Source organism: Lycorma delicatula, chromosome 1 (genome assembly GCF_047948215.1).
Source record: "Lycorma delicatula isolate Av1 chromosome 1, ASM4794821v1, whole genome shotgun sequence".
Lineage (NCBI taxonomy): Eukaryota > Metazoa > Arthropoda > Insecta > Hemiptera > Fulgoridae > Lycorma > Lycorma delicatula.
Genome location: NC_134455.1, coordinates 262,505,194 through 262,532,244, shown reverse-complemented (window position 1 = coordinate 262,532,244; position 27,051 = coordinate 262,505,194). Strand labels below are relative to the sequence as shown.

The following is a 27,051-nucleotide window of genomic DNA, read 5'->3' as shown; positions in this document are numbered from 1 at the left end:
ATAAGTTTCTTTAAAAATGTTATTTTTATCCATTCATATCCTAATATATACCACCATCTCTAATTGTAGGGGAGAAATATTATTCTCCTTCCATTATAACTTTTTTTTAAATTGCAGATTAATACAACAGATTATTGAAACTGATGAACACGTGTGAAATCTGTCGTTTTATCAAGAACAAATTAGTGTTGCAAATTAGTTTATTACTTTAAATTTTTCAATTGACTTCATCATATATACATTTTATAATCAGAATTGAAATACTCATTTATTCCACAATTGAAAAAAATAGCGATATGTCAGTAAATTTTTAATATATTAAAAATATAATATAACACTTTTTTGTTGATTAAAAAACAAAAATAAATACAAAATTAAATAATGAAAAAAATGTGCTAACTAATAAAGAGGGCAATGCACCAGGTTGGTCTAGTGATACACTTGTCATCGTAAATCAGCTGATATTGAAGTCAGAAGTTCTCAGGTTAAAATCCTAATAAAGGTAGTTACTTTTATTCAGATTTCAGTACTAGATCATGGATATCGGTGTTGTTTGTGTTTGGGTTTCAATTAACCACACGTCTCAGGACAGTTGATTTTGTTCAAGACTGCAAATTTACCGGTGCAGTAATATTACACTGATAAGTCACTAATGACTTTAATTGTTGATGCAACTGTAAATAAAAGTATTTAAAAAATAAATAAAGGGCAATGAAAGCAACTACTTCTGACCTCAGCTGTTTTAATCTCCTTCTCTAGCATTGCAACAATAAGTTGGTACTTTCCTGTGAATTCTTCCTTAATAAGTGGTCGTTCCAACACAGATCCAACAATTTCAATCAGCTGTAAAATACCAAATTTTTTAATACAATAAATATTCTAAATGTATAGAAATACAACTGAATTTTAAATAAAGCCATCAGTAGTGATACTCTTTTAACAGTTACACAAGATAACAAGATAACAAGATAGTTATCTTGTGTCACACAAGTGACACAAGATAACTATATACCCACACTACTTACCTAACTTCAATGTTTAAATGGATTAAATAAATTCATTTCTACTAAATTTATATAATTCCAGCCTACATCATTGTCATTTTATTCTTAAACCTTATTTGCTCCTTCTGCAAGATAGTACTCCCTGACTGCTTGTACATGTAATATTCCATTTGGCCATGCAATTATGCTGTCTTACTCAATACCTATAAAACTCATATATTCTTTGCACTTGTTAACAAATTTGCTGGAATTTGACTAACTGAAGAGAAAATTATTCAAAATTAAGCTCATTGCACAAATCTAAATTACAAAAATAATGTGATATATGTGTAATGCGATTAGTTATAAATATTACAGTTGTTTGTGTTCAGACTCAGTGCATGTTATTAAAAATTTGTTTAAGAAGGACTTTAAATATAAAGGCCTTTCTATCAGTTCACACTCAGCTCCTGTCGACTGCTTTGGCTCTGTTCAGTTCTCACAGCTCCTTTCGGATGCACTTGGCTCCTGACAATTCAGTGGTTCCGTATACACTATATAAGCCAGCTCTGCACTACATTCAGGCAATCTTCTTCCATCAGCCTTCATAGACTCAATGTACACTTATACATAATCTTGTATTATCCATTCAAATATTAAAGGATCATATCTAATTACGAAGAGATAAATGTCTACATTTATTTATTATTTGAATTTATATTACCTCAACAGTTTGTATGAAACAATATCGAGCTCAAATTTTCTTACAACAAATGTTGAAAGTGTCCACCATTTTCATCAATCAAGTCATTAACGCTTTTTTATATTCTGTACAACATTTTAAAGTGTAGCTCTTCCAATTTCTCATAATTCTTGAGGAATATTGGCTTTCAGTTCTTCAATGGTGTGCGGATTATTTTTTAATACACAACGTTTTAGATATCTCCAGAGAAAAAAATCTGCAAGAGAAAGATCAGGCAACCTAGCTGGCCATAAGCCAGTCGATATTACTCTTTTACTAAAGAAATTTCTCAAAAGGTTCATTACTGCTCCTACCATGTGACATGTGGAATTGCAATGCAATATGTGTGTGTAATGCAATAAATTGCATTACAATTTCTTGGTAGAGGTTGGATTAAAAGCATTTTCAAAGAATATGAAGCCAAATATTCTTTGCCTGGAAATTGCACACCACATATCAATTTTCTGTGGATGTAGAGGTTGGAAATGGATGATATGAGGATTGTTGGAACTCCAGTAGCAATCATTCCAACTATTAATGTAACCACTCAAATGAAACCAACCCTCATCTGTAAAAAATACATTGTCCAAACTTTAATGCTCACCTGAACAAACTGATTAAATGATTGACAGAAGTGGAGTCTAGCAGTATAATCAACTGGGTGTAATTCATGTGATACATGATTTCGGTATGGCTTTAAGTTAAGTAGCTGGGTAACTTTAGACACTGTACAGAGATATTCCTTTTTGTTGTACAAGTTTTCATTATGATTTTTTTAGGTTAATATAAAAAGCTTACCCTAAAATCTTCCAGTGTTTCTTTATTAAGTACTGAACGTTTCCAGCTGTCTCTGATTGCAAACAGAACCAGTCCCTCTGTATTTCTTTATTTAACAATGAACTGAAAATTTATTTGGCACTTTCTTACCCGGGAATTGCAATTGAAAAGCTTCTTGGCACAAAACAGAAGATTTAATTGTTAAATAATCTTCCACAATAAAAATCCTTTCTTCTGTGTTCAAAACCATTTCATCTTAATAAAAAACACAGATAACCAAAAATAACTAACAGTTCACTATAAATAAATGAAAAATTATATCAGCTGATTATAAAACAACAACAATAATAGGTGATGCTGCCAACCTCTTCATCTGAAATTATTGTATTTATTTTTCTAAAAAGTAATTTGCTTGGGTTATGTTTTAAAATAAACATCCAATATTTTAGTAATTTTCATGCCAGTCATAAAGCATAAGAAAGGCACTGTTAAAGAAATTCTAGCCTTAGAGTTTTTGAATTTTTGGCAGCAAATAATTTTCTCAAACAAGAAAATTGTTTTGCTAATAAAAGTTATGATTTGCTCTAACAGTTAAATAAAAAGCCTTTGTAGGGGGAAGATGATGGTACTTGGAACTGGTTGCTAAGATGTGGGGACTGGGCAGAGGAAAGAAAATTAGAAAATTATATTGTTTCTCTTTTACCTAGTTATAGGCACACATGAATTACTTCAGTTTTACGTCATTAAAATTAATATTACTTCAATCAAAAGCTGTATATGTTTTACTGGTGTTTATATTTTCATGTTTAGTTGTCCTAGGACAGCATGCTCATAGAAATGATCATATCCGGGTTTTGTTTTTCAAACAAAGGCATGGAAGACCTTCTTCGTCGGACTATTTACACAAAAATTTAATTTTATATATATAAATTTCAACATTAATTTCATGCTAACTGCAATATTTCATAGTTGAATATTACTCAGGGGGCCAAGAAGAGTGTAGACCTGATTAACATGGGTTGTGTTTTTTCACATCAAAAACAGAAGTGTGAAAAAATGGTTTAAATATTGAATTTTTTTATTTTTTCCATAATTTGTAGGCAGGAAATAATAGTTTCAATCTTAATTAAATGAAAATTTGAGACAAGAAGTCCTTAATTTCTTTGTGATCTTTGAAATTGTAATATGTTCTAAAAAAAATATAAGTTGAAAATAGTTTGAATATCATAAACATATTTTTTTGTGAATGAAAGAACTAGAGAGTAGCTGCCCACCCAGCTCAGCTCAAACAATAAAAATCATATAGTTTTTACTGGATCCTAAGAAATACCATACTATAAAAAAGAAAGGATTGAATACACATTTTTCTTCAAAGTTTACCAGTCTTATGAAAGCTCTTACAAACTCTACTTTTTCAGAAATAGACAGATTTTTAAAAAGAATGAGTTTAATTTTGCAATATTAAAATTTATATAAATTGAAAAGGTATAGGAGACATGCTGATATGATCTGTTTGGTGGGTATGAAGCCATGAACCTCTTATTTTTCTGTATAATTTTAATAATTTTTAAACATAGAATGCAGGTTCAAAAAGAACAATGCAAAGGAGGTGCTATTTAAATTTTTGCTAAGTGAGGGAAGTTAGAAGTATAAGCACTTTGTGTATAAGAAGACCTGAATAGTTCCTTCTCCTATTTGATTTTTCATTTTTCCTGAAAGTAGGAACGTAGTTTTAAAAAGAAAAGTTTGGATGTCATCAATTTCATTCTTGCAGCTTATTATGAGGTAAGAGGCATTTTGGGGAGCAAGGCAGTATAATAAAAATCATGAAAAATACACACAAGTTCACACAAAATCCTCCCACACACATAACTAACACTAATACTCATTTGCAATGACATTGCACTAGATAAAACACTCATTTTAAAATTTAATAAGTTTAAAAATGTAAAAACAACTTAAATGGAGATGCATAAGATGTAAAGGACTAAAGGATTTATGCAGATACCATTGTAAAGGAATTAAAAAGCTAAACTAAAAACTTACAACTAATTTTAAGTGTCACTGCATAAAGTGTAAAGAGCCTTTTGCAATGGCAAACAATACACAACACACAGATATCACAGCCAAAAAAAATCTAAAAAGGTTAAAAACTAATATTGAACTGCGTGAGATGTAAACGAGCTCATGCAGTCTTTTCAAAAAATTGTAAAATCTTAAAGTAGAAAACTTAAAAACTGATGAAAATTTCTCTCCATAATGTATGCAGAAACACCATTATGGTCCACTCCATGAAGTCCTTTATACTTCATGCAATTAGGTTTAATTTTTGAAGTTTTTAATTTTTAGATTTTTGCTGACACATTTTTAAAAAGTTGGTAATGACCATCAATAAATGCACTTATCCTAATGTACTTATGCTTATGGGGACACTTATGCTAAGTTGACTTAGTTTGTTTACAACTCTAGATAATGTTAACACACAGTTAAAGATTCTGTGATAGTGTCTGTAAATTCATTGCTTTATAAATTGAACTAAGGATATTTTGAATGAAATACAAATTGTTAACAAATTTTTCCTATGGTTAATATTATTAATTGAAATATTGTCTAACATTAAATTTGAATTATGTACTCTCTTTTGGATATTTTTGAAATGCAACTTATAATAGTGCATTGTCTATTTTAAGTAAATTTTACAAGTTTTAATTTACTTTACAGTAAGTATTATTACTTTAAACAGTATTATAGCTATTACTATTTTATATTTTATGAATCTGTGGGATTACAAAACTTTAAGTGTTTTTATATAATAAATCTTGGCAAAGGTGTTTTAATAAATGGAGAAAGTTTCTCTTCAATACAGAGATGTGTATAACCAGAACATAAATTGGGTTCACAGGACTAGGTACAATATATTTCTCATAGAGTTTAAAATTTAGTAGCTCATTTTATGAGAAGGATGAAAAATAGAGGATATCATTTCATTTCCCGATCACTTTTCTTTTAACCTATGCAATTTAATTTTATTACTGAAAATTTTCTTCAAAGGCTTATGGAAACTTGTAGAAAAGTATCCTTTTTGGACTGACTACCTTTTTAACCTAACTCAAACTTTATGAAACATACCAAAACAAATTAAATTATGTCCAATTAACTGCCTAATGAACTTCTCTTTTTATACTTGTACAATTTGTAAATTTTTGGATCAATAGTTTTTACCTGTCAGCCATTTTTCAAGTACCAGCTATTTTAGTCAGGAATAGTTAATTTTAAAAATTAATAAAACTGGTATGCTCATTTTGATAAATTTGAACATGGAATTGTGTGTAATAATTATGAACTAAGAATTATAATACTACTTGTTATTATAAGTAGGTAAATTCATATTTGTAAATAAAAAGTGATCAAGTAATTTATGACAGAATCAGTAATGTTGACTAACTTTCACAAGAATATGATTAGTTGGTGGTAACATTATCTTGCTGCTTTACTATTTGTTACATAACAAAAAATTACTATTTAATGTAAAATATTTTTTAGCCTTCATACAAATTTTAATATAAATTTTAATTTCTGTGATGTAAGAATGAATTTGAATTTAGAAAAGTTATAAAATAAACATATACAAGAAGACTTTATATTTAGAATTTCATCTTAATTGTCTAATGTATATACTATTCTCATCACCATAAGAAAAAAAATTATTATTTCTGTATTTGTGTATAGCTGAGTAAATAAATGAACAAATAGTGAAGATATAAAGAAAAATTCATTGAAAGGGCCATATCAGAGGCTTTATATATGTTCTGTCTGCATAGTTTATCAGGTATCACAACTGTGTTTATCAGGTATCTGAACTGTGGAAACTATTCCTATAAATATGTAAAAATAATGAGCTCAGTTAGTTAATAACAGTGATCACTCTATGAACAATCCCCGCCCCTCTTCCACCTTGCACACCTTATCCTGGGTATGCTACAGATCAAGCCTCTAACTAAACACCAATAACAACCAAATATGAATAACAGAAATTTCAATATATTCTGTAAATGTTTATCTGCATGTTAATAAAATATAAAAATACATCTCATTCATGAAATTCCTTCCTGATAACTTTTTAAATCATTTCTATGCTCCACAGAGTATACTCTAGTAATAAAAAATATTTTCTGTATTTGAAATTAAAGTAAAGCAAATTAAAAATTAAAATTAAAAACTAATTAATTATTTTTTCTTAGTAAGTTTGTTCTCACCAGCATTGAAGAGTACTTGTTGCTTAGGTAAAAGAAAAAAAAGGGTTAATAAGGATTCATTCAAGGACAATTTTCTTTTAAAAATTGCAATATAATACAATCATTACTTTAAAAAAATTAACACGTAAAATTATTTGCTTATGCTAACTTCAGATAGAAAAGAAATCTTTATATATTTTTTTTTTTTTTGTCTTCAGTCATTTGACTGGTTTGATGCAGCTCTCCAAGATTCCCTATCTAGTGCTAGTCGTTTCATTTCAGTATACCCTCTACATCCTACATCCCCAACAATTTGTTTTACATACTCCAAACGTGGCCTGCCTACACAATTTTTCCCTTCTACCTGTCCTTCCAATATTAAAGGGACTATTCCAGGATGCCTTAGTATGTGGCCTATAAGTCTGTTTCTTCTTTTAACTATATTTTTCCAAATGCTACTTTCTTCATCTATTTGCCGCAATACCTCTTCATTTGTCACTTTATCCACTCATCTGATTTTTAACATTCTCCTATAGCACCACATTTCAAAAGCTTCTAATCTTTTCTTCTCAGATACTCCGATTGTCCAAGTTTCACTTCCATATAAAGCGACACTCCAAACATACACTTTCAAAAATCTTTTCCTGACATTTAAATTCATTTTTGATGTAAACAAATTATATTTCTTACTGAAGGCTCGTTTAGCTTGTGCTATTCGGCATTTTATATCGCTCCTGCTTCGTCCATCTTTAGTAATTTTACTTCCCAAATAACAAAATTCTTCTACCTCCATAATCTTTTCTCCTCCTATTTTCACATTCAGTGGTCCATCTTTGTTATTTCTATTACATTTCATTACTTTTGTTTTGTTCTTGTTTATTTTCATGCGATAGTTTTTGCGTAGGACTTCATCTATGCCGTTCATTGTTTCTTCTAAATCCTTTTTACTCTCGGCTAGAATTACTATATCATCAGCAAATCGTAGCATCTTTATCTTTTCACCTTGTACTGTTACTCCGAATCTAAATTGTTCTTTAACATCATTAACTGCTAGTTCCATGTAAAGATTAAAAAGTAACGGAGATAGGGAACATCCTTGTCGGACTCCCTTTCTTATTAGGGCTTCTTTCTTATGTTCTTCAATTGTTATTGTTGCTGTTTGGTTCCTGTACATGTTAGCAATTGTTCTTCTATCTCTGTATTTGAACCCTAATTTTTTTAAAATGCTGAACATTTTATTCCAGTCTACGTTATCGAAAGCCTTTTCTAGGTCTATAAACGCCAAGTATGTTGGTTTGTTTTTCTTTAATCTTCCTTCTACTATTAATCTGAGGCCTAAAATTGCTTCCCTTGTCCCTATACTTTTCCTGAAACCAAATTGGTCTTCTCCTAACACTTCTTCCACTCTCCTCTCAATTCTTCTGTATAAAATTCTAGTTAAGATTTTTGATGCATGACTAGTTAAACTAATTGTTCTGTATTCTTCACATTTATCTGCCCCTGCTTTCTTTGGTATCATAACTATAACACTTTTTTTGAAGTCTGATGGAAATTCCCCATTTTCATAAATATTACACACCAGTTTGTATAATCTATCAATCGCTTCCTCACCTGCACTGCGCAGTAATTCTACAGGTATTCCGTCTATTCCAGGAGCCTTTCTGCCATTTAAATCTTTTAATGCTCTCTTAAATTCAGATCTCAGTATTGTTTCTCCCATTTCATCCTCCTCAACTTCCTCTTCTTCCTCTATAACACCATTTTCTAATTCATTTCCTCCGTATAACTCTTCAATATATTCCACCCATCTATCGACTTTACCTTTCGTATTATATATTGGTGTACCATCTTTGTTTAACACATTATTACATTTTAATTTATGTACCCCAAAATTTTCCTTAACTTTCCTGTATGCTACGTCTATTTTACCAATGTTCATTTCTCTTTCCACTTCTGAACACTTTTCTTTAATCCACTCTTCTTTCACCAGTTTGCACTTCCTGTTTATAGCATTTCTTAATTGCCGATAGTTCCTTTTACTTTCTTCATCACTAGCATTCTTATATTTTCTACGTTCATCCATCAGCTGCAATATATCGTCTGAAACCCAAGGTTTTCTACCGGTTCTCTTTATTCTGCCTAAGTTTGCTTCTGCTGATTTAAGAATTTCCTTTTTAACATTCTCCCATTCTTCTTCTACATTTTCTACCTTATCTTTTTTACTCAGACCTCTTGCGATGTCCTCCTCAAAAATCTTCTTTACCTCCTCTTCCTCAAGCTTCTCTAAATTCCACCGATTCATCTGACACCTTTTCTTCAGGTTTTTAAACCCCAGTCTACATTTCATTATCACCAAATTATGGTCGCTATCAATGTCTGCTCCAGGGTAAGTTTTGCAGTCAACGAGTTGATTTCTAAATCTTTGCTTAACCATGATATAATCTATCTGATACCTTGCAGTATCGCCTGGCTTTTTCCAAGTGTATATTCTTCTATTATGATTTTTAAATTGGGTGTTGGCAATTACTAAATTATACTTCGTGCAAAACTCTATAAGTCGGTCCCCTCTTTCATTCCTTTTGCCCAGCCCGTATTCACCCACTATATTTCCTTCCTTGCGTTTTCCAATGCTTGCATTCCAATCTCCAACTATTATTAAATTTTCATCTCCTTTTACGTGTTTAATTGCTTCATCAATCTCTTCGTATACACACTCTACCTCATAATCATCATGGGCGCTTGTAGGCATATAAACGTTAACAATCGTTGTCGGTTTAGGTTTTGATTTTATCCTTATTACAATGATTCTATCGCTATGCGTTTTGAAATACTCCACTCTCCTCCCTATCTTCTTGTTCATCACGAAACCTACTCCTGCCTGCCCATTATTTGACGCTGAGTTAATTACTCTAAAATCACCTGACCAAAAGTCGCCTTCCTCTTCCCACCGAACCTCACTAATTCCTACTATATCCACATTCACCCTATCCATTTCCCTTTTTAAATTTTCTAGCCTACCAACCTTTTTTAAGCTTCTAACATTCCACGCTCCGACTTGTAGAATGTTATTTTTTAATTTTCTGGTGACCCCTTCCTTAGTAGTCCCCACCCGGAGATCCGAACGGGGGACTATTTTACCTCCGGAATATTTTACCAAGGAAGGCGCCTCCATTATTGTTATGTGAAAATGCAGAGCCACATTTTCTTGGAAAAAAAAAAGCAGCTGTAGTTTTCCATTGCTTTCAGCTGCGCAGTACTCAGAGGACTGAGTGATGTTGATACGGCCGTTTAAGTCGTCCTGACTCACGCCCCTAACAACTACTGAAAGAGCTGCTGCCCTCTTTCAGGAATCATTCCTTAGTCTGGCTCTCAACAGATACCTCTCCGATATGGTTGCACCTTCGGTCCAGCTACTCTGTATCCCTGAGCACTCAAGCCCCCTCACCAACGGCAAGGTCTCATGATTCATAGAGGAGGCTTTATATATTATATTGGTTAAATATTTTTTTGATTAATAAGTTTACAAAAAGAGCTAGAAATTTTGATTCCCAGAAACTTCATAAAAATTTAAAAGAATTTTTAATAATAATTCTCTATTTTATTTTTATTATTTTCACAAACACTGTCTGATAACATTTAGATGTGTTCTATGCTTTTTCAGAGTGTTTAAACTTAAGAAAATAGTAATAACGTATAGAGTTACAAAATTTGGCTCAACTGAACTAATTCAGCTGGTAACTAAAGTTGCATCACTAGTGGGAGGTCACCTGAATAATCACTATTCCCACAACATTTTTTATTTATGGATGGCACTTTCTTCACTGAAATTGTCTAGAAAATTAGTGAAAATGTTCCATTAAAAGTAGATATCCCAAAACACTATACTATACTTATTTGGTAGCAAGATAAAATATGTATTTTCTACTTTGTAAGTAATTACATAGCAAATGTATACTAAAATATTACTTTTACTAACCTTGAACACACTTTCAAGATTAGAGCAATCATCAAATGCTTGACACAAAATGGAAGCTAGGCGCCTGTCAAGATCCTGAATATTTGCTTGAAAAATTTTATAATCTTCAATGAAACTTACATCTTCAGGATCAAGAACATCATATGTCTTACTTGAGAATACAGTAAAGTGGTCATTGAATTCTCTTGAAACGTTTATAATTCGTGAACTTAAGGCACGACCCTTTAAGCCTCCTATTTCTACACGTTCAAGTTTTATGAACTCTAACACTGTATCAAAAAACCACTGAAAAAATGAAACAGTATGAAATGAATGAATATACTCATGATATAATTAAGAGATAAAAATAATAGATATGCTTAATCAAAAATGATTATCACCATGTCATTTTCAATAATAATTTGTCAAAATACATGTTTATATATATATATATATATATATATATATATATATATATACAGCAAAGAATTTTCCTGGCAAGGAGTCCATAATGTTATTCCTGAGAATTTTTTATTTTGTGTTTATAACAATACCCACTTAGTATTAGCACAGTAAGAAGTTTAATAATACACCTACAACTTCCCTCTCCAGTGACAAAAATCATTGTGTTTATTCACAACTCAACAATTGAAGATAATTTTTGAAGTTTATAAATTATTAATTATTTATGAGTTTATTATTTATAAATTTATAATTTATTGAAGTAATTTATAAATGGCCTCTTAATTTAATACTGTTGCATATATCACAGAATTGTCTACAGTCATCATCATCAATGAAAGTTGACGTTGCTTGATAATTACATACTTTTTACCAGTTCTCAATTTATCATAACAATAAGTAAATAAAAATGAAAGCGTGCTACCAGTCCTTATCACCGGTTAATAAAAATTCTTTGGTTTTTTTTTTAAAGAAAAACTCTACTAAAATATATGAATCTAAGATAGTTGTTTACGCCATGCGTAAAGTTTCGGTATTTCCAATGAATTCAAAGCTAGGGTTGGGTCATGTTGTTATCACAGGCTTGATATATTTATTACTATGTTTCGTTTTGGACTTGTCTTATGTGTATCTGTTTGTTTATATTTGTTCGTTTTATTCGAGCCCTGGCGTCAACCAGACCGCGATTTCTGTCATTCTAGTGACCGCGTGTTTTCATTTCTCGCAAATTTATTGCTGTTCTCATACACTCCCTTTTTGCTTCGTTCACATACTAATACTTACACACATCTCCTGTTGCCAACACACACTCTCTTAGATCTGCCTAGGCTCGGTTTCCCCTCTTTTCGTTCGCGCCATCTTTTCGGCAAAGTTGACCAGACCTTCACATGTAAAGACGCCTTTACATTTCGCTCTCAAGATTTGTGCTAATCTCTTCATCACCTCCATACTCGCATACATGATGCGGTATTCCTGTGTCGAAAATATTTTCTAGTTCTACTGGTCAGTTTTTCGTGATTTCACAGTTTTCTATGTTCGTCCAGCCTCGTTTCTTCGTTAAGTTATTCTTCAAATTCTACATTACTTCTCTGTGAAAAGTGCTTCAATCATTACAAGCTGTCAATTCTGTCGACGCCGAATTATCTCCAGCTTCTTATTACAATTCAGCGAAGCCGAATTTCTTCAAACTCGTTGCTACACATTTCAGACGCCAGTCTTGCTCAACCTCGAAGCCACATTCTCACCCCTGTATTCCTGATACACCACGCCGGACTACGCTCAGGAATTTACTGTATGTATTCGTTTTACCTTCGTCTCTTACAAATATTTGCGTGCTACAGGCAAGTTCAGTTTTTCATTACTTATTACGTTAAACAGTTATGTTATCATTAAAATTTGTGGAACATTCAGTTCATCATACCTATGCCTTTCAAGTTTCAATTTCAATTTCATGTTTAGTTTAAAACCCATTTACTCATCGTACAGTCACAACAGGTGACTTACATAAAGTTGTGTCATCGTTTCAGCTGCAACCTATTTTACGTGCTCAATTAATTTCAATGCGATTATATTGTAATTAACTCTTTTTATATTGAAACTATTGTAATTTAATTATCTAAGTTAATGACATCCGTCCATTGCTATTTGTCATATTATAGTATATGTCAGTAGTACAACTGTTTTCCAGTTACATTTTACTATTGATATTATGTTTTTCTAAATTTACAATTGAAAATAAGGTGTTTTATGTTCTCTTGTTTTCAGGAGTTGTTAAATGGTATATTGTCAAAATGTGTATTTAAAAAATATATAATTGTAAATCTCATTTAATATCATTGTTCATATGCTGATTCAGCTGATATTTATTTAGCATCATTAAGTTATGTTAATTTCATAATTTCTTTTCATTTTTTAAGATTATGATTTAACTTAAGTTCATTTGTTCTTTCTCATTAAAGTCTAATTTCTTTTGGCAAATACGAGCTGTGTTTTTTGTTAATTTTACCCAACAATAGTTATGCAAAAATTTATTATGCTGGTATCAAGCAACCCATTACACAGCTCAAGCACCTGCTAATAAACTTTACTGATATCCTCATGATAAAGTAATAGGCACTACAACTTACTGTTTGTGTCACAACAATATGCAAGAGTAAGTCAAAAAGTAAAAGGAAATTTTGATTACCCTCCCAATCACATGTATTGCAGCAACGATTGTTCTGCTATAACTCACAACCTCTATCAGCTGTTCATTGAAAGTACTGTTTCATTGTTACTTATCTGTGGTTGTGTTTAAAAGTCTGTTTAAAATGAGAGCTTCTTTGTCTGATTGCACTTAGCAAGAAGTGCGAGCAGCGATGCGTATTTTGAGCTCAGTAGGGGTGAAACCAGCAGATATGATTCGTCGAATGCAGCAGCAATATGGAGAGAGTTGTTTGAGTGGAAGCAAGATCTATGAATGGATTGATGGCTTTAAAAATGGTAGGATTTTTCTCTGTGATCAACAGTGGCAAGATAGGCCTTCCACTTCAAAGACTAACAACAATATTGAAGCAGTTAAACAAATAATTCTTGGTAATCTACGATTTATAGTTAATGACATTGCAAATGAGTTGGTTATAAACCATGGCTCAGCAATTTCAATCATTGACGAATCTTTAAACTTTTGAAAACTCTGTTCTTGCTGGGTTCCATGTCAATTGACTAGCATCCTCAAAGAGAATCATTTGAAAATTTCCCAGAAGCTTTTGAAACATTACAAAGATGAAGGTAACCCATTCCTTAAATGAATAATAATCAGTGATGAGACATGGGTCTATCAATTTGAACTCGAGAGCAAGCGACAAAGTTTAGGGTGGAAATATCCTTCATCACCGACAGCAAAAGAATTCTGGGATATGGAAGGTTCACTTTTGGTTTACTTCACACCTAAAGATCAACCAGTAAACAGTGACAACTATTGAGAGCTACTGCATTTACTGAAGCATAAAGTAAAATCCAAAAGACGTGGTAAACATTCTAAAGGCATGATTTTGCTTCAGAATAACGCTTGACTTCATACGGCCAAAAAACAATACTTTGCCTTCAAGATCTTAGTTTTGAGCTGCTGGACCACCCTCCATACAGTTCAGACCTGGCTTCAAGCGAATTTTACTTTTTTGGCCCATTAAAAGAAGAGTTATGAGGGAATCATTATCGATCTGATGAGGAGGCCACAGAAGAGATGAAAAATTTTCTGCACACCAGACCAAAAATGTTCTTCCAGGAAGGAATTCAAAAGCTCATTAAAAGATGGACTAAGTGCATGGAAATAGGAGGGGATTATACTGAAAAATAATGCATGTATCATTTATGTAAGTAGAAATAAATGTATTGATTCTTTGAATTTCACTTTACTTTTTGACTTGGCCTTGCAATTATTGAATGGCATCTTTCAAGAGAATTTTTGCATCAGACTTGTTCTTGATATTTAAAAGTTTGGTTCTCAAAAAAATCCTTATCTATTACTGAAATTTGAATGAAGTATATTTTTAATAAAGTATAGTATTCAGATTTTGTTTAACTGCAGTTTATTGATACCTTTGTTTTCCAGAGAATTTGTTGAATTAGAATATTTTCTATGTCTCAGTCTTCTGAGTAATGGAATTTTCATCATCACTGGCAAAAAGAACAACAGTTCATTATTCAATTGAATTTTTATTGAGTAGCCATCCCAGTCTTATGATTCTGTATTATCAATTTTCCTCTGTAATTTTCAAGCTACCTCTCAATGTGATTAGAATCGCATTTCTATTACTGATGAAAATTAAAGAAAATATATTTAGCAAGTCGCAAATCAAGTGTACAATTTCTACTCAGTGCCTATACACAAGTTTACCATAAAAATATGTGATACTGTGTTAAGGTAAATGAAAAATTATTTTAAAAAACCTAAATTGTATAGAAAAATCATAACATTATTGTTTAGGAAGAAACACAATTTTTATTTCTGTAGTTTTAAGTAATAAAATCACTTGATTAATAAGTGTGAAAGCTTGAATGTCAAAACTGGAGAAGATTACCTCAAAAATTAGCCTGATTCATACTGTTATCAAATTTTATAATCCAAGTAAAAATTCCTTTAATTCAGACATCAAATGACTTCTTTTAGATAAATTATAAAATATTAATCACAATATTGTTTAAAAAATGTATAACCATTAATTGCAAATAACCTATGCATCTTTCCCAGCAAGCAACACATTTCATGCAAGCAAAATTTTACATATTTCAAACAAGCAATTTACTTTCATTAAAGACGCAAAATTTTAACATACTTGTATGGTGTGAAGCCTATCAAGAAAAAGTTGAAATCTACCAAAGACAATATTTGGATGAAATGTCCACATGGTAGGAGGTCGATCTTTAAAAAATGGTGCTAAATTATCCTTGTATTCATCAAAAATGTCTCTGCAAAAAATTTGTTTAATATAGTAATACTTCATTTCACATTGTCTCCTAAAATTAATGTTAGATCAAATTAAAAGGCTTTTGCAACCACAAAAAAATGTAGTAATTATTGAATTTGGTAAATAACTGTTATGTTCATGTTCATGGCAATCAAAAATGAAATTAATTTAACATTTAAACTTGGTTCAAACAAATTATGTAATACATTTTTTTTAAATTCTACTTTGAAGCATTTTGTTACACAATTGGTTCAGTTTGTCATTACAAAAGTTTAAATGAATAAATTTTTTTTCTGCTAATGCACATCATACAATTAAGTTTCTAAAACCTCCTCTGAAAAAGGTGGACTCAACAATTTTTACAATGTGCCAATGGTCTAAATATTTTATCAAAAAATTGGTTGAGGAAATCAGCACTTGGGCAGTAACAAAAAATTTATTAGCCGTAGTAATGTTACTAAAAGTGTTTTTCATTTTTTAAATATTAATCTGTCTTTCTTGATAAGCAAAATTGACTTATTAATAAAAAATTATTGTTTACTTATGAACATTGTATAAACAACATTATTCTTAAAAGGGAATTAGAAGAATTCATAATGTTTTAACAAATTTTCTTCACAGCATATGTTAAATAAGTTTAAAGATATCCAGCCATTTTGGATTAACATTTATCTAGGACACATTATTAATTCATGCTAATATAATTAATTTCCTCTGCCGGTTACGGTTGGGGCATACGAGGATCACACACGAATATCTAATGTCAGGAGGAGACCCACCCCTGTGCACACGATGCAACTGCCGCATGACTGTGCACCACATTCTTGTAGAATGCGTATGTTATGCGGCGTTGCGTCATCAATTTAATATACCCAGCAGCATTCGGGATGTCTTGGGCAATGATGGCAGGGTTTTGGAACGAATTTTTCTCTTTTTGCATAGTACTGGGTTACTGCAAAGGATTTAATATACTTATATATGTTTTTCTGTAAGGAGAGTTTTTAATTATTTTAACCTTTATTTTTGATTTGATTTTTTAGTTCTGTGTTTAATTTTACTATCCGCGGTAGGATTTTTGCACAACCCATCAGAGTTAGGTAAGTTTTTATACTTTCTTTATTCTATTATTTTATCTTTAATATTTTATCAACTTTGTCTGTGATATTAGTTTTGGGTTTTATGTTGCCTTCTTCGCTTGTTTTAGTAAATTTTTATTATATGTTTAATATTATGTTTACACCTTGTATAGCTTATTATTTTGGAGTTATATTACCCTTTTAATAATAACTACCGGGCGATGATAACGCTCAAGCGTTTTTCGCCCACAAACAACCAAGAAAAAAAAAAATTAATTAACATCAATATAATTAAATGAATGGTATTAACTGATTAAATTACATCATATGAACGAATTATGCATAATTCTACTCTTCTTTATATGTAGTTTTGTTAATATCCAATTCAAGGCAATGGATGTCTTGAACCTTTAAAAAATGACATTTGGGCAAAAATAAGATAAGCAGAAAGTTATATAAATCTTGAAAATATTAATCATACCTGAATGTTTTTAGAGTGTTAACAGTTAGTTCAACTCTTTGTTTAGCTTCATCAACATCACTTTGAAAAATTGATGATGGATCAAGAAACTTCTTGGCCTGAAATTATATCAAGCTAGATTAAAGATGCATTGATTTTATTATTGGTAGTAATGTAAAGAAAAACTTATTATCATTATAATAAAATATTGAAGCTTCAAAATCATAATAATAAATTAATATACATCACATAATAGCTTTCACACAAAAAATTAAAAGCTTCCTTTTAATGCCATGGGTGTATGACAGGTGTAATACAAAGTAAACAAAAACAAGAAATATTTTTGTGATTCTGCAAAAACAAAATTTCTCACAGAATTAAAACTATAGAGTGTCAATACATCATTTTTTCATCACTCCACATGAATTTTATTTACATTATTGCTATAAAAATGTGCAAGAATAAAATTAAAATTTTAATCTGCATTTATACTTTACAATTACGAACTCCCTCTCTATGAATCTTGAGACCTTGCTGGACCGAAGGTGCAACCATATCAGAGAGGTATCTGTTGAGAGCCAGACTAAGGAATGATTTCTGAAAGAGGACAGCAGCTCTTTTAGAAGCTGTTAAGGGCGTAGGTCAGAAGACTTAAATGGCCGTATCAACATCACTCAATCTTCTGAGTACTGTGCCACTGAAAGCAATGGAAAATTAAAACTGCTTTTTTCTCAAGAAAATGTAGTGCTCTGCATTTTCATGTAACAAAGTTGGAGGCGCCTTCCTTAGTAAAATATTTCGAAGGTAAACTAGTTCCCCATTCGGATCTCCAGGTGGGACTGCTAAGGAAGGGGTCACCAGAAAATTAAAAAATAACATTCTATGAGTTGGAGTGTGGAATGTTAAAAGCCTAAAAAAGCTAGTAGGTTAGAAAATTTAAAGAAGGAAATGGGTAGGTTAAAAGTAGATGTAGTAGGAATTAGTAAAGTTTAGTGGAAGAGGAAAATTACTTTTGGTCAGGTGATTTTAGAATAATTAACTCAGTGTCATATAAAGAGTAGGCAGGAGTAGGTTTCATAATGAACAGGGAGATAGGTAAGAGAGTAGACTATTTAAAAAAAAAATAAAGGATAAAATCAAAATCTAAGTACCGGCTCCCTCACCTGTCCTAGCGGGGCTGGGAAGAAGACTAACGGTGCCAACCGAAGGAGGACCGGCCGAACTATGTCACAACAATGAACCTAAAGATTGTACAACTTAATCTAAACCATGCGAGGTTGGCCGATGATATGCTGGCGAGATACGCCTTGGAGATGAGTGCAGATATTGTGCTCATGTCAGAGCCGTATATCTCTCGTCCTAGCCTGGGATGGATCCTGACGGAGGATAAGACTGCTGCCATATGGATGCGCAAACAAACGGCAGCTAGAGAGGGGCATCAAGAGTCCGGATTTGTCTGGGTTCGGATAGGAAGAGTGTACTCTATGCATGCTATGTTTCACCTAATACATCCATCGAACGGTACACTGAGACCCTGACGTCTGTTTCGAGAGACCTCCTTGCACACCGGCTGGCGATTTAACGGTTGGTCTGGTCTACTACATGGGGGTTGATGAGAACGAATGTGAGAGGCAGAATAATGGTGAAGACTATTGCGGCACTAGGATATGATGTGCCTTAAAAACGGTACTGCGTACACATTCAGGAGCGGGTCGACTAGCTCTGCAGTCGACCTTACTTTTGCTTCACCAGGGTTGGCTGGCGAGTATGGGAGGCTTCTCCGCCAGTGACCACCAACCCATAGTTATGACTCGTTGATAATGACAATCGCGAGCTCGGTGTGAATAGGTAGCAGGGTAGCAGTGTTAGGACTATCGATGAAGAAGTTGACCCTTCATCGATTGTTGACTTGCGGAGTGTCGCTGGAGTAGCCTAAGCGAAGGAGAAAGCCTCTCATCAGACTCATACTATCAAAGAAACTTGTGATGCAATGCTTCCAAGGAGATATTGTGATATGGGTCATCCACCTGTTTACTGGTGAACCCATGACATAAATGAGAAATGAAGGAGTGTCACAGAGTTAGGAGACTAGTCAGTCATGCGCGCATGCCGTAATTCGCTCAGAGCACTATACATCGCCCAATTTAAGAAGAACTCGGTCTGCTCATACGCGAGTCCAAGAAATTCTGCTGGCGACGCCTACTAGCTGAAGTTGACTCAGATCCTGGGGTAGACCCTACCGGATCTTAGTTAAAAGAGCCTTGCGACCCAGAGTATTTGCTACTCGGGTTAGAAACGAGATAGATCGAATCATTGAGGGGCTCTTTCCTCGTGGCGAAACTGTTGTGATGGATGAGTGAGGTGACGAGAAGCATCCACCCTTTTTCACCAAAGAAGAGCTGGCAGCTTCTGCGCCGCGCGTGCCAGCAGACAAGTCTGCCGGCCAGGACCTACGGCTAGTAATCTAGTAGTCAAGACGCAGAACAGGCTGATCCTGATGCTTTACTGGAAGTTTATAATGCATGCCTGGCAGAAGGTGTCTTTTCGGACAGGTGGAGAAGGCAAAGACTAGTTCTCGTCAACAAGCCCGGGAAGGATCCTGAGCTCCCCTCCTCGTACAGGCCGCTTGCTATGCTGGATGCAGTGGCAAAAATACTGGAACATATGCTCCAACATAGATTAGTTGAGGCTGTCGAAGACTCGGGCGGACTCTCTCCGAGTCAATTTGGCTTCCGGAAGGGCAGGTCTGCCATCGATGCAATATCTGCTGTCTGCGAAACCGCAGACAGTAATAAACCGCAGAGAGTAATACGGAACGACGGTGACCAGTCCATCGGTAAGACGTGCGTGCTTGTCTCTGTAGACGTCAGAAACGCTTTTTACAGCATTACCCTTGCGGCTATTGTACAATCGTTACACATACGTGGGTTACCTGAATATATAGTCAGGATTGTAACCTCATACCTGACAGGACGCATATTAACATGTGAAGTTGATGAAGGTATCCTGGAGCACGCGCTGGATAGAGCAGTTCCGCAGGGTTCGGTCCTTGTACTGACCCTCTGGAACCTTGCCTACGACAGGGTCTTTTGCCTCCCGCTTCCCACAGGTATATTTCTTGTTGGCTACGCAGATGACCTCGTTGTGGTGGTAGAAGCATCCACCAAGAAAGAGGCGAAGAAAACATATATACCGCCTATGGTAGTATCAGAAACTGGATGCGAGTAGCTGGGCTTCAACTCGCACCTGAAAAAACAGAAGCAGTTGTGGTAACTGCGGCTAAACGACGACCCAAATTAATAATTACCTTGGAAGGTCAACGCATCCTGTGTAAATCGGCCATAAAATATTTGGGCGTTTGACTTGACGCCAGGCTACGCTTTCGGGACACATATGATTGATACATGTAAGAAAGCGGACAGGGTCATGGGATTATAGTTGGCCTACTTCCCAACTGCAACGGCCCGAAACAACATCGGAGACAGCTTCTTATCAGCGTAGCCCGCTCCACACTTCCATATGGTGGGAAGGCGTGAGCGAGAGCTATGTTTTATGCCAGATACTGGGGGCAGTGGAAGCACATCACAGACGGTGTTGCCTCTGTGTCATCTCTGCATATAGAACTGTCTCTGGTCTGAAGTCCTTGCAGGACTTCTCCCCATGGACTTGGTAGTGGAGAAATGGAGGAGAAACTGGGAGATAAAGGCTCTTCTTCCTGAAGACAGAAAGAGGCAATATACTCTTATATTGGAGGAGATGACCAATGTCTGGCAACAGAGATGGCACCGTAGCGAAAAAGGACGCTGGACACACCGTATAATAGGTGATGTCAGGCATTGGATTAACAGGCGCCATGGGTCGTTAGATTACTGCCTCATGTAGTTCCTGACGGACCATTGTGGTTTTAGGTCTTATCTATTTCAGTTTAGCCTTGATCACTCTGATGCATGCCCGGTGTGCCACGAGGAAGAAACTGCCCACCATGTGTTCTTCAGGTGCACCAGGTACGACATGGAAAGGAGGCAACTACTGAATTTACTACGCAGGTTGAACATGTTTGAACCTGAAGATATTGAGGATATTCTCCTCCACTCGGAGAGACATTGGAACGCTGTTGCTGACTATACCAAGTCAATCATGCAAAACCTAATGATCTGGGAAGAGTCACGTGCTAGGATGAGGGGTCGTAGGGCTCGAGGACGGATAGGTTCACGGCTGAGTGACTAAGCGGTCCTCTACGAATGATGCGGTTGCCTGGACACGATGAAACCGTGAAACCTTCTTGTCTGATGATTGCCGCCCAGTAAGTACGATGCATTGTATCATGTAAGTATGATGTATTGTGGATGTACTGTATCACTGATTTTTTGCCTGCTTTATGATTCATATGTATTATGTTATATTACTGTTTATTTCACTGTACTTGTAGTATTGTATTGATTTGTATTATGTTTTGCTACTGGATCTGATTGTCTTTTTTGGCTGCTGGTCGAGTGTGGACCTTCCAGTGGTTTCAGGCTTACTGAATAGAGATATTACAATCACAGTTAGTGCTTTTATGATAAGACTCATTATTTTACTTTCTTCGGGAAGTAACTGAAGTAAGCTTTGTACGACGCGTACCTGCCTCATCGGGGCTGAAAGGTGGCAACGACTTCTGATTGTAAGTCCCAGTAACAAGCAAGGGAATATTTTTGGCTTTCCCTAGTCCTGCTTGCGCTCTTTTTAGAGCGAGGGCCGTTATCCGTGGTTTTGTGCCGTACGAGTTTAGTATTGCACTCAATCGATCCAGAAGGGGCTAAGAGGTACAAAGAGTGACAGGGGAATAAAGAAGGTCCCCCAGCTGTCCGTGGCTCGCTGCGGGCAGTAGTCACATACGTGGGTTCGCCCACGCAATATGGCCTTACCATAATGGTAAGGCCATAATGCGTGGGGCCATAATGTTGTATGCTACGCCCGTCTGAGCTCATCGTTTACAATTCCAATGTTATAGGAATATTCTTTTGCGAGCCCAGGGTTTTCTATTGTTAGCTGTTGTCGGTAGCTACAGAACTGTCTCGCGAGAGGCAGTCACTGCGATCGCCGGCATGAAACTCATTGACATTCTAACTACGGAACGTAGCAAGCGTTACATTTCCAAGAAGAGTGGCCTTCTTACTTCAGGGCATATGCGAGAAATTGAAGACCAAGGTTTTGACTTTTGGCAACCTAGGTGGAACGATTCTTCTACTGGTCGATGCACGCATGGTATTTTTCCAAATGTTAGGGAGTTGCGAGCAATTAGTTGGGTTTCCCCCAATCGGATTATAACTTAATTTTTTTCAGGACATGGTGCCTTTAGGAATAGTTTGGCTAGGTTTTGTTTGGTTGACTTCGGCTTGTGTGCGGACTGTCGAACAACTGTCGACTGGAAGGTCGATGATACTGTGGACCATGTCCTTTATGTCTGTCCCCGGTACGAAGCTGAACATACCAGAGTTATTAGGGAGCTTGAGAGAGTAAACTCCTTTGATCTGCGAGTCAACTGGAAGACTCGCAGAATTGGGCAATTGTAGTTGGCTTCCTCCGTTTTCTTGCCCTGCGCAGGACGGCAGAGGGGATGTAGTAGAGTAGCACCCCGGGTGGCTAGGAACCGCCTGGACAGTTGATTGGCCGAAGGTAGGCGTATTGGCAGTGAGCCACGGTTAGTTAATTGTGGTGATTATTAAATAATATAAACTGTCGGCAGAACGGCGACTGCACTGCCGAGGGCATGGATCCCATGCATCCGGGAGTCGTAGCGGCATCTTGACGATAGTTAAAGCAAGTGAATGTCACGCGGGACTCTGCGATGGAGCTGAGTGGGAGTAGGAGGTCTGTCCGCCTCTCCTTTGTAGACCAGACCGGAGTCCATAATTAACCTAAGTCTGGGGTATGAACTGGAATATGAGTTCAGCTTGGGAATTGAACTAAATTTCGTTGTTGCGAGCAACTCTTTTGGTGGTATGATGTGTTAATTTACCTCGAATTTCTAGACATTCACAGAAATTGGCTCAATAAAATAAAACTCGGCGTGGGGTTCGTGCTTCCGCGAACTCGGTTAGCTAGTTCAGAGGGAAACGATGTAAGACATTCAAGATGTCCGGACGAGGCCTACAGCGAAGGCAAAAGCTGAGTTAATAAATCACCGATGTAAATGTCTAGCGAGGCATTTACATCGGTGGCATCCCAACGAGGGCAGGCTTATTACTATGAGATGTAAAAAGTCAGAGGGCGATAGACGACTCCCATTAAAGCCCATCAGGGCTAGGAACGGGGACGTGGTGTGGCAACCGGAAGTCACTAGGTGGGTGTCTTCCTCTATGGGGTTGGGATGTATCTGATTGTATCATTATATTCACTTGTTAGATATTGATTGTGGATGAGGGTGCCTGATCATAACTGTGATTATGTGTGTATTGATGCTGCAGGTCTTCGCTGCTTCCTGCTGTAAATATGTATTTGTGGTATGAACTATGGTGTTTATTATTTTGATGTTTTGTATTATAATGATTAATGTTATTTTCCTATTGATATGAATATTTGATGATAGTGTGTATTGATGCCGTAGGTCAACGCTGCTTCTTGTTGTATGTATCTAGTTGTATGAACTTAGATTATATTATGATGCATTACATCTTATTGTATAATTGCAATTATGGATATGACTGTGTGTGTGGGCGATCTCCGCCTTCCTAAAGTAATGCTTCTTTAAACTGTGCCAGGGAGGGTGGATAGCCAGCGGTCGAGGTTTAGTCGGTAGTGTGCAGGTACACATACGTACTTATTAACATCTTGTGGAACCTGTTAGCGAGACCGACACTGCTTAGGCCCCTGTAAATGGGGTTCCTCCACCTCAAAAACAAAAAAAGAAAGATCTACCACCGAAGCGGTTGAAATAAACACAAATCTGCAGGAGGTCGTAATCAGAATGAAGCGTCCGCTGCAAATCACTATCTGCAGCATATACTTACCGAATTTTGATTGGAAGGAGAATGACATAACACGATTAATTGCTTAGTTTCCCCGACCCATAATATTGGTGCGTGACTTTAATGCACATAATGGGGGGTCGGATCGAGTAGATCCCAGTGAAAGAGATTTGGAAAAGTTCCTATTAAATTCTGATTTCATTATCTTAAATGATGGTTCAGGAACTCTTTTAAACGCCAGAGGTGGATCAACGCCCTGTATAGATTTAGCATTTGTAAGTGCATCGATCGATAGCCGGTGCTATCGATGCTTAGAAAGTGTACCTCGGTAGGTACACTTTCTAAGTTTTAGAAAATCTGCATGGAAGTGATCGTTACCCGGTTCAAATTGTAACTGATGTTACAAGAAAAATATATATTTCATCTCTAAAAGATGGCTGTTTGATATGGCAGATTGGACGAACTTCAGAACTAGTGCGATACTCCCTGAAACAACTGGAGTTATCGAAGCCCATGTCGATGCTTTACGCCATATTTGACTCTGAATCAAGATATATTCCCAGAACATCGGGGAAATTCAAGAGCGTTTCATGGTGGAACGATGAAATAAGTAAAACTATTAAAAGAAAGAAAAAAGCGTATAATGCTTTTAAGAAAGGTCCAACATTAGAAAATCTGATTACTTTAAAAAATACAAGGCTATGAAAAAAAAACTTATAATACATTCTAAAAAGCGATCCAGGCAGCAATACGTGTCATCCATTAACAGAAACACGATTGCATCAGACGTTTAAAAGAAAGTGAAGGAGATTTGTGGGCGTACAACCTTTACTCCCATAACTAGTCTTCAAAATGAAGTTGAAGTTAGAGATACTTCTAACAAAATTGCAGAGTTACTAGCCAATCATTTCGGAAAAGCCAGCAAAACGGCTAACTACAATGAACATTTTAGGACGAAAAAACAGAACTTGAGGGTCTATCACATTTCAGAACTGAAATAAATTGTTCTTATAATGTACCTTTCAAAATGGAAAAACTTGTGAAAGCGTTGGAGAAAGCCGTTAACAAAGCTGCTGGTCCGGATAAAATTCATTATGTCATGATCAGGTAGCTGAATACCACTGCTAAACGTAGATTGTTAGAGCTATATAATCAGATATGACAGGATGGAACGTATCCGCAGTAGTGGAAAAAACACATATTGTTCCAGTTCTAAAGAAGGATAAAAATCTGACAGATGCCAATACTTATCGTGCTATCTCTTTGATGTGCGCTGTGGGAAAAGTTTTGAAAAAATATTAAATAATCGACTCATTTGGATTTTAGAAAAATAAAATATCTTATCCTCGCATCAGGTAGGCTATACCACTGAACTACTGATCAAATTATTAATTTACAGAATGTAATATACAACAACTTAATCACAGGAAAACATGTGTCGGACTTGAATGCAGTCAAACATCAGGTGTTCATTTGATTGGATCTCCCCGCAGACGCACTGCTCATCAGCTGCCAGGCGGAACCGAAACATATTGATATTGGTTCAAGTTCGCGTGGTTGGTGAGCACTGAGCACCCAGGCACCCGCTGCCCTTAAAAACGAGCTCGAGGCATACCATTTCTTCAAATCCTGTATAAAATTATACAAGGATCTTCCCTTAGTCGTGGTGTCCCATTCCAGCTGCCATGCTTCCATCGCGAGGCTCTGCAGCCTCTTCCGCAGGCGGGAGATAGGCAACTGAACGAAATTTAGATCCAGTGCATTGTGATCACCGTTCCGCTCCGGTACTGGCCCGGCTCGAAACCGCATCCCAAATATCTAGGTCTGCCGGCCTCTTCGCAATTTCCACATGGTTGCTTGAACTTTCACCACTAAATCGATTGGGAGAGCCTTTCCTAACACGGTGGTAGCCTCGTATTAGGTTGTTTTAAAAACAACAGTGCATACAATTAAGGCTCTGCGCTGGGCACTTCTTAAATTTTGAAGAAGTGGTCTATTCATATCCAATCTATGCCCCCAAACGAGCGCCGTGTAAGAGGTCATGCTTTCGAAGACACCTCGGTACACCATGTACATTTGACGGCCCGACAACCCATAGTCTTTCCGAGCAATCCTCCTAAGTTTGTGCATCACTGAGACGGCGTTCGTCGCTACTTGCCTAATGTGGTTCCTAAACAGCAACTTTTAATCAAACAAAACACCTAGATACTTATGAACTCTAACTTGGCTGATTACACAGCCTTTATATTTAATATGGGGGTTACGACTGTACGATAGTTTTTCTGCACCCTTGAGAAGCTTAAACTTCGTCTTGGGCATAGAAATCTTTAAATTTTGAATATTCATCCAGTCCTCTGCGGTGACAAGGCCGCCTGCGCCCGGTCTTCTAGCTGTGGTCATGAATTACCACGAACTAAAAGGAGACAGTCATCGGCGAAAGCCTGGGCCGAGACCCCTTCTGGAAACGTCAATCCCAGAAATCCTTTGAATAACAGGTTCCACAGTAGGGGACCGAAAACCCTACGGGCCTTCCTTAGTTTCGGAGTTTTCCACAACTTGGTGCGCATCCTTAAACAGAGCCGTACGGTTAGAAATAGTCACATACCACGGCCGGCAGGACTACGGGAACATTGCGCTGTTCCAACTTATAGAGGACAGAACTCCAACACAAGGAAGGAAGTGCTGGTTCTACGTCTATAAAAATTAGGGCTCAGATAAAAAAATTCTGCTAAGGCTGTATAAAGCATTGGTTCAATCGAAGCTCGACTACGGATGTATTGTATATTCATCTGCTAGAAAGTCGCACTTATGAAAGTTAGACGTAATACATAACTACGGAATAACTACAGAATATGCCACAGGCAATTTCCATAAATGTCCGGTGACTAGTTTAAAGTCGGAAGCCGGAATAATTCCATTACATTACAGAAGAGAGATCTTAATTTTAATATATGCGGCAAATA

General features: G+C 35.7%; 1 protein-coding gene across 1 annotated transcript in view; it reads right to left on the bottom strand.

The window, feature by feature from the left end:
• Positions 1–27,051, bottom strand: part of Dhc93AB (Dynein heavy chain at 93AB) — a 493,152-nt gene that overhangs the window by 429,206 nt on the left and 36,895 nt on the right. The window contains exons 7-10 of the mRNA XM_075354875.1: positions 17,160–17,257; positions 15,471–15,603; positions 10,714–10,998; positions 733–843 (exon numbers count right to left, since the gene is read on the bottom strand). Of these exons, the coding sequence (XP_075210990.1) occupies positions 733–843; positions 10,714–10,998; positions 15,471–15,603; positions 17,160–17,257 (627 nt within the window). The remainder of the gene's footprint in view (positions 1–732; positions 844–10,713; positions 10,999–15,470; positions 15,604–17,159; positions 17,258–27,051) is intronic.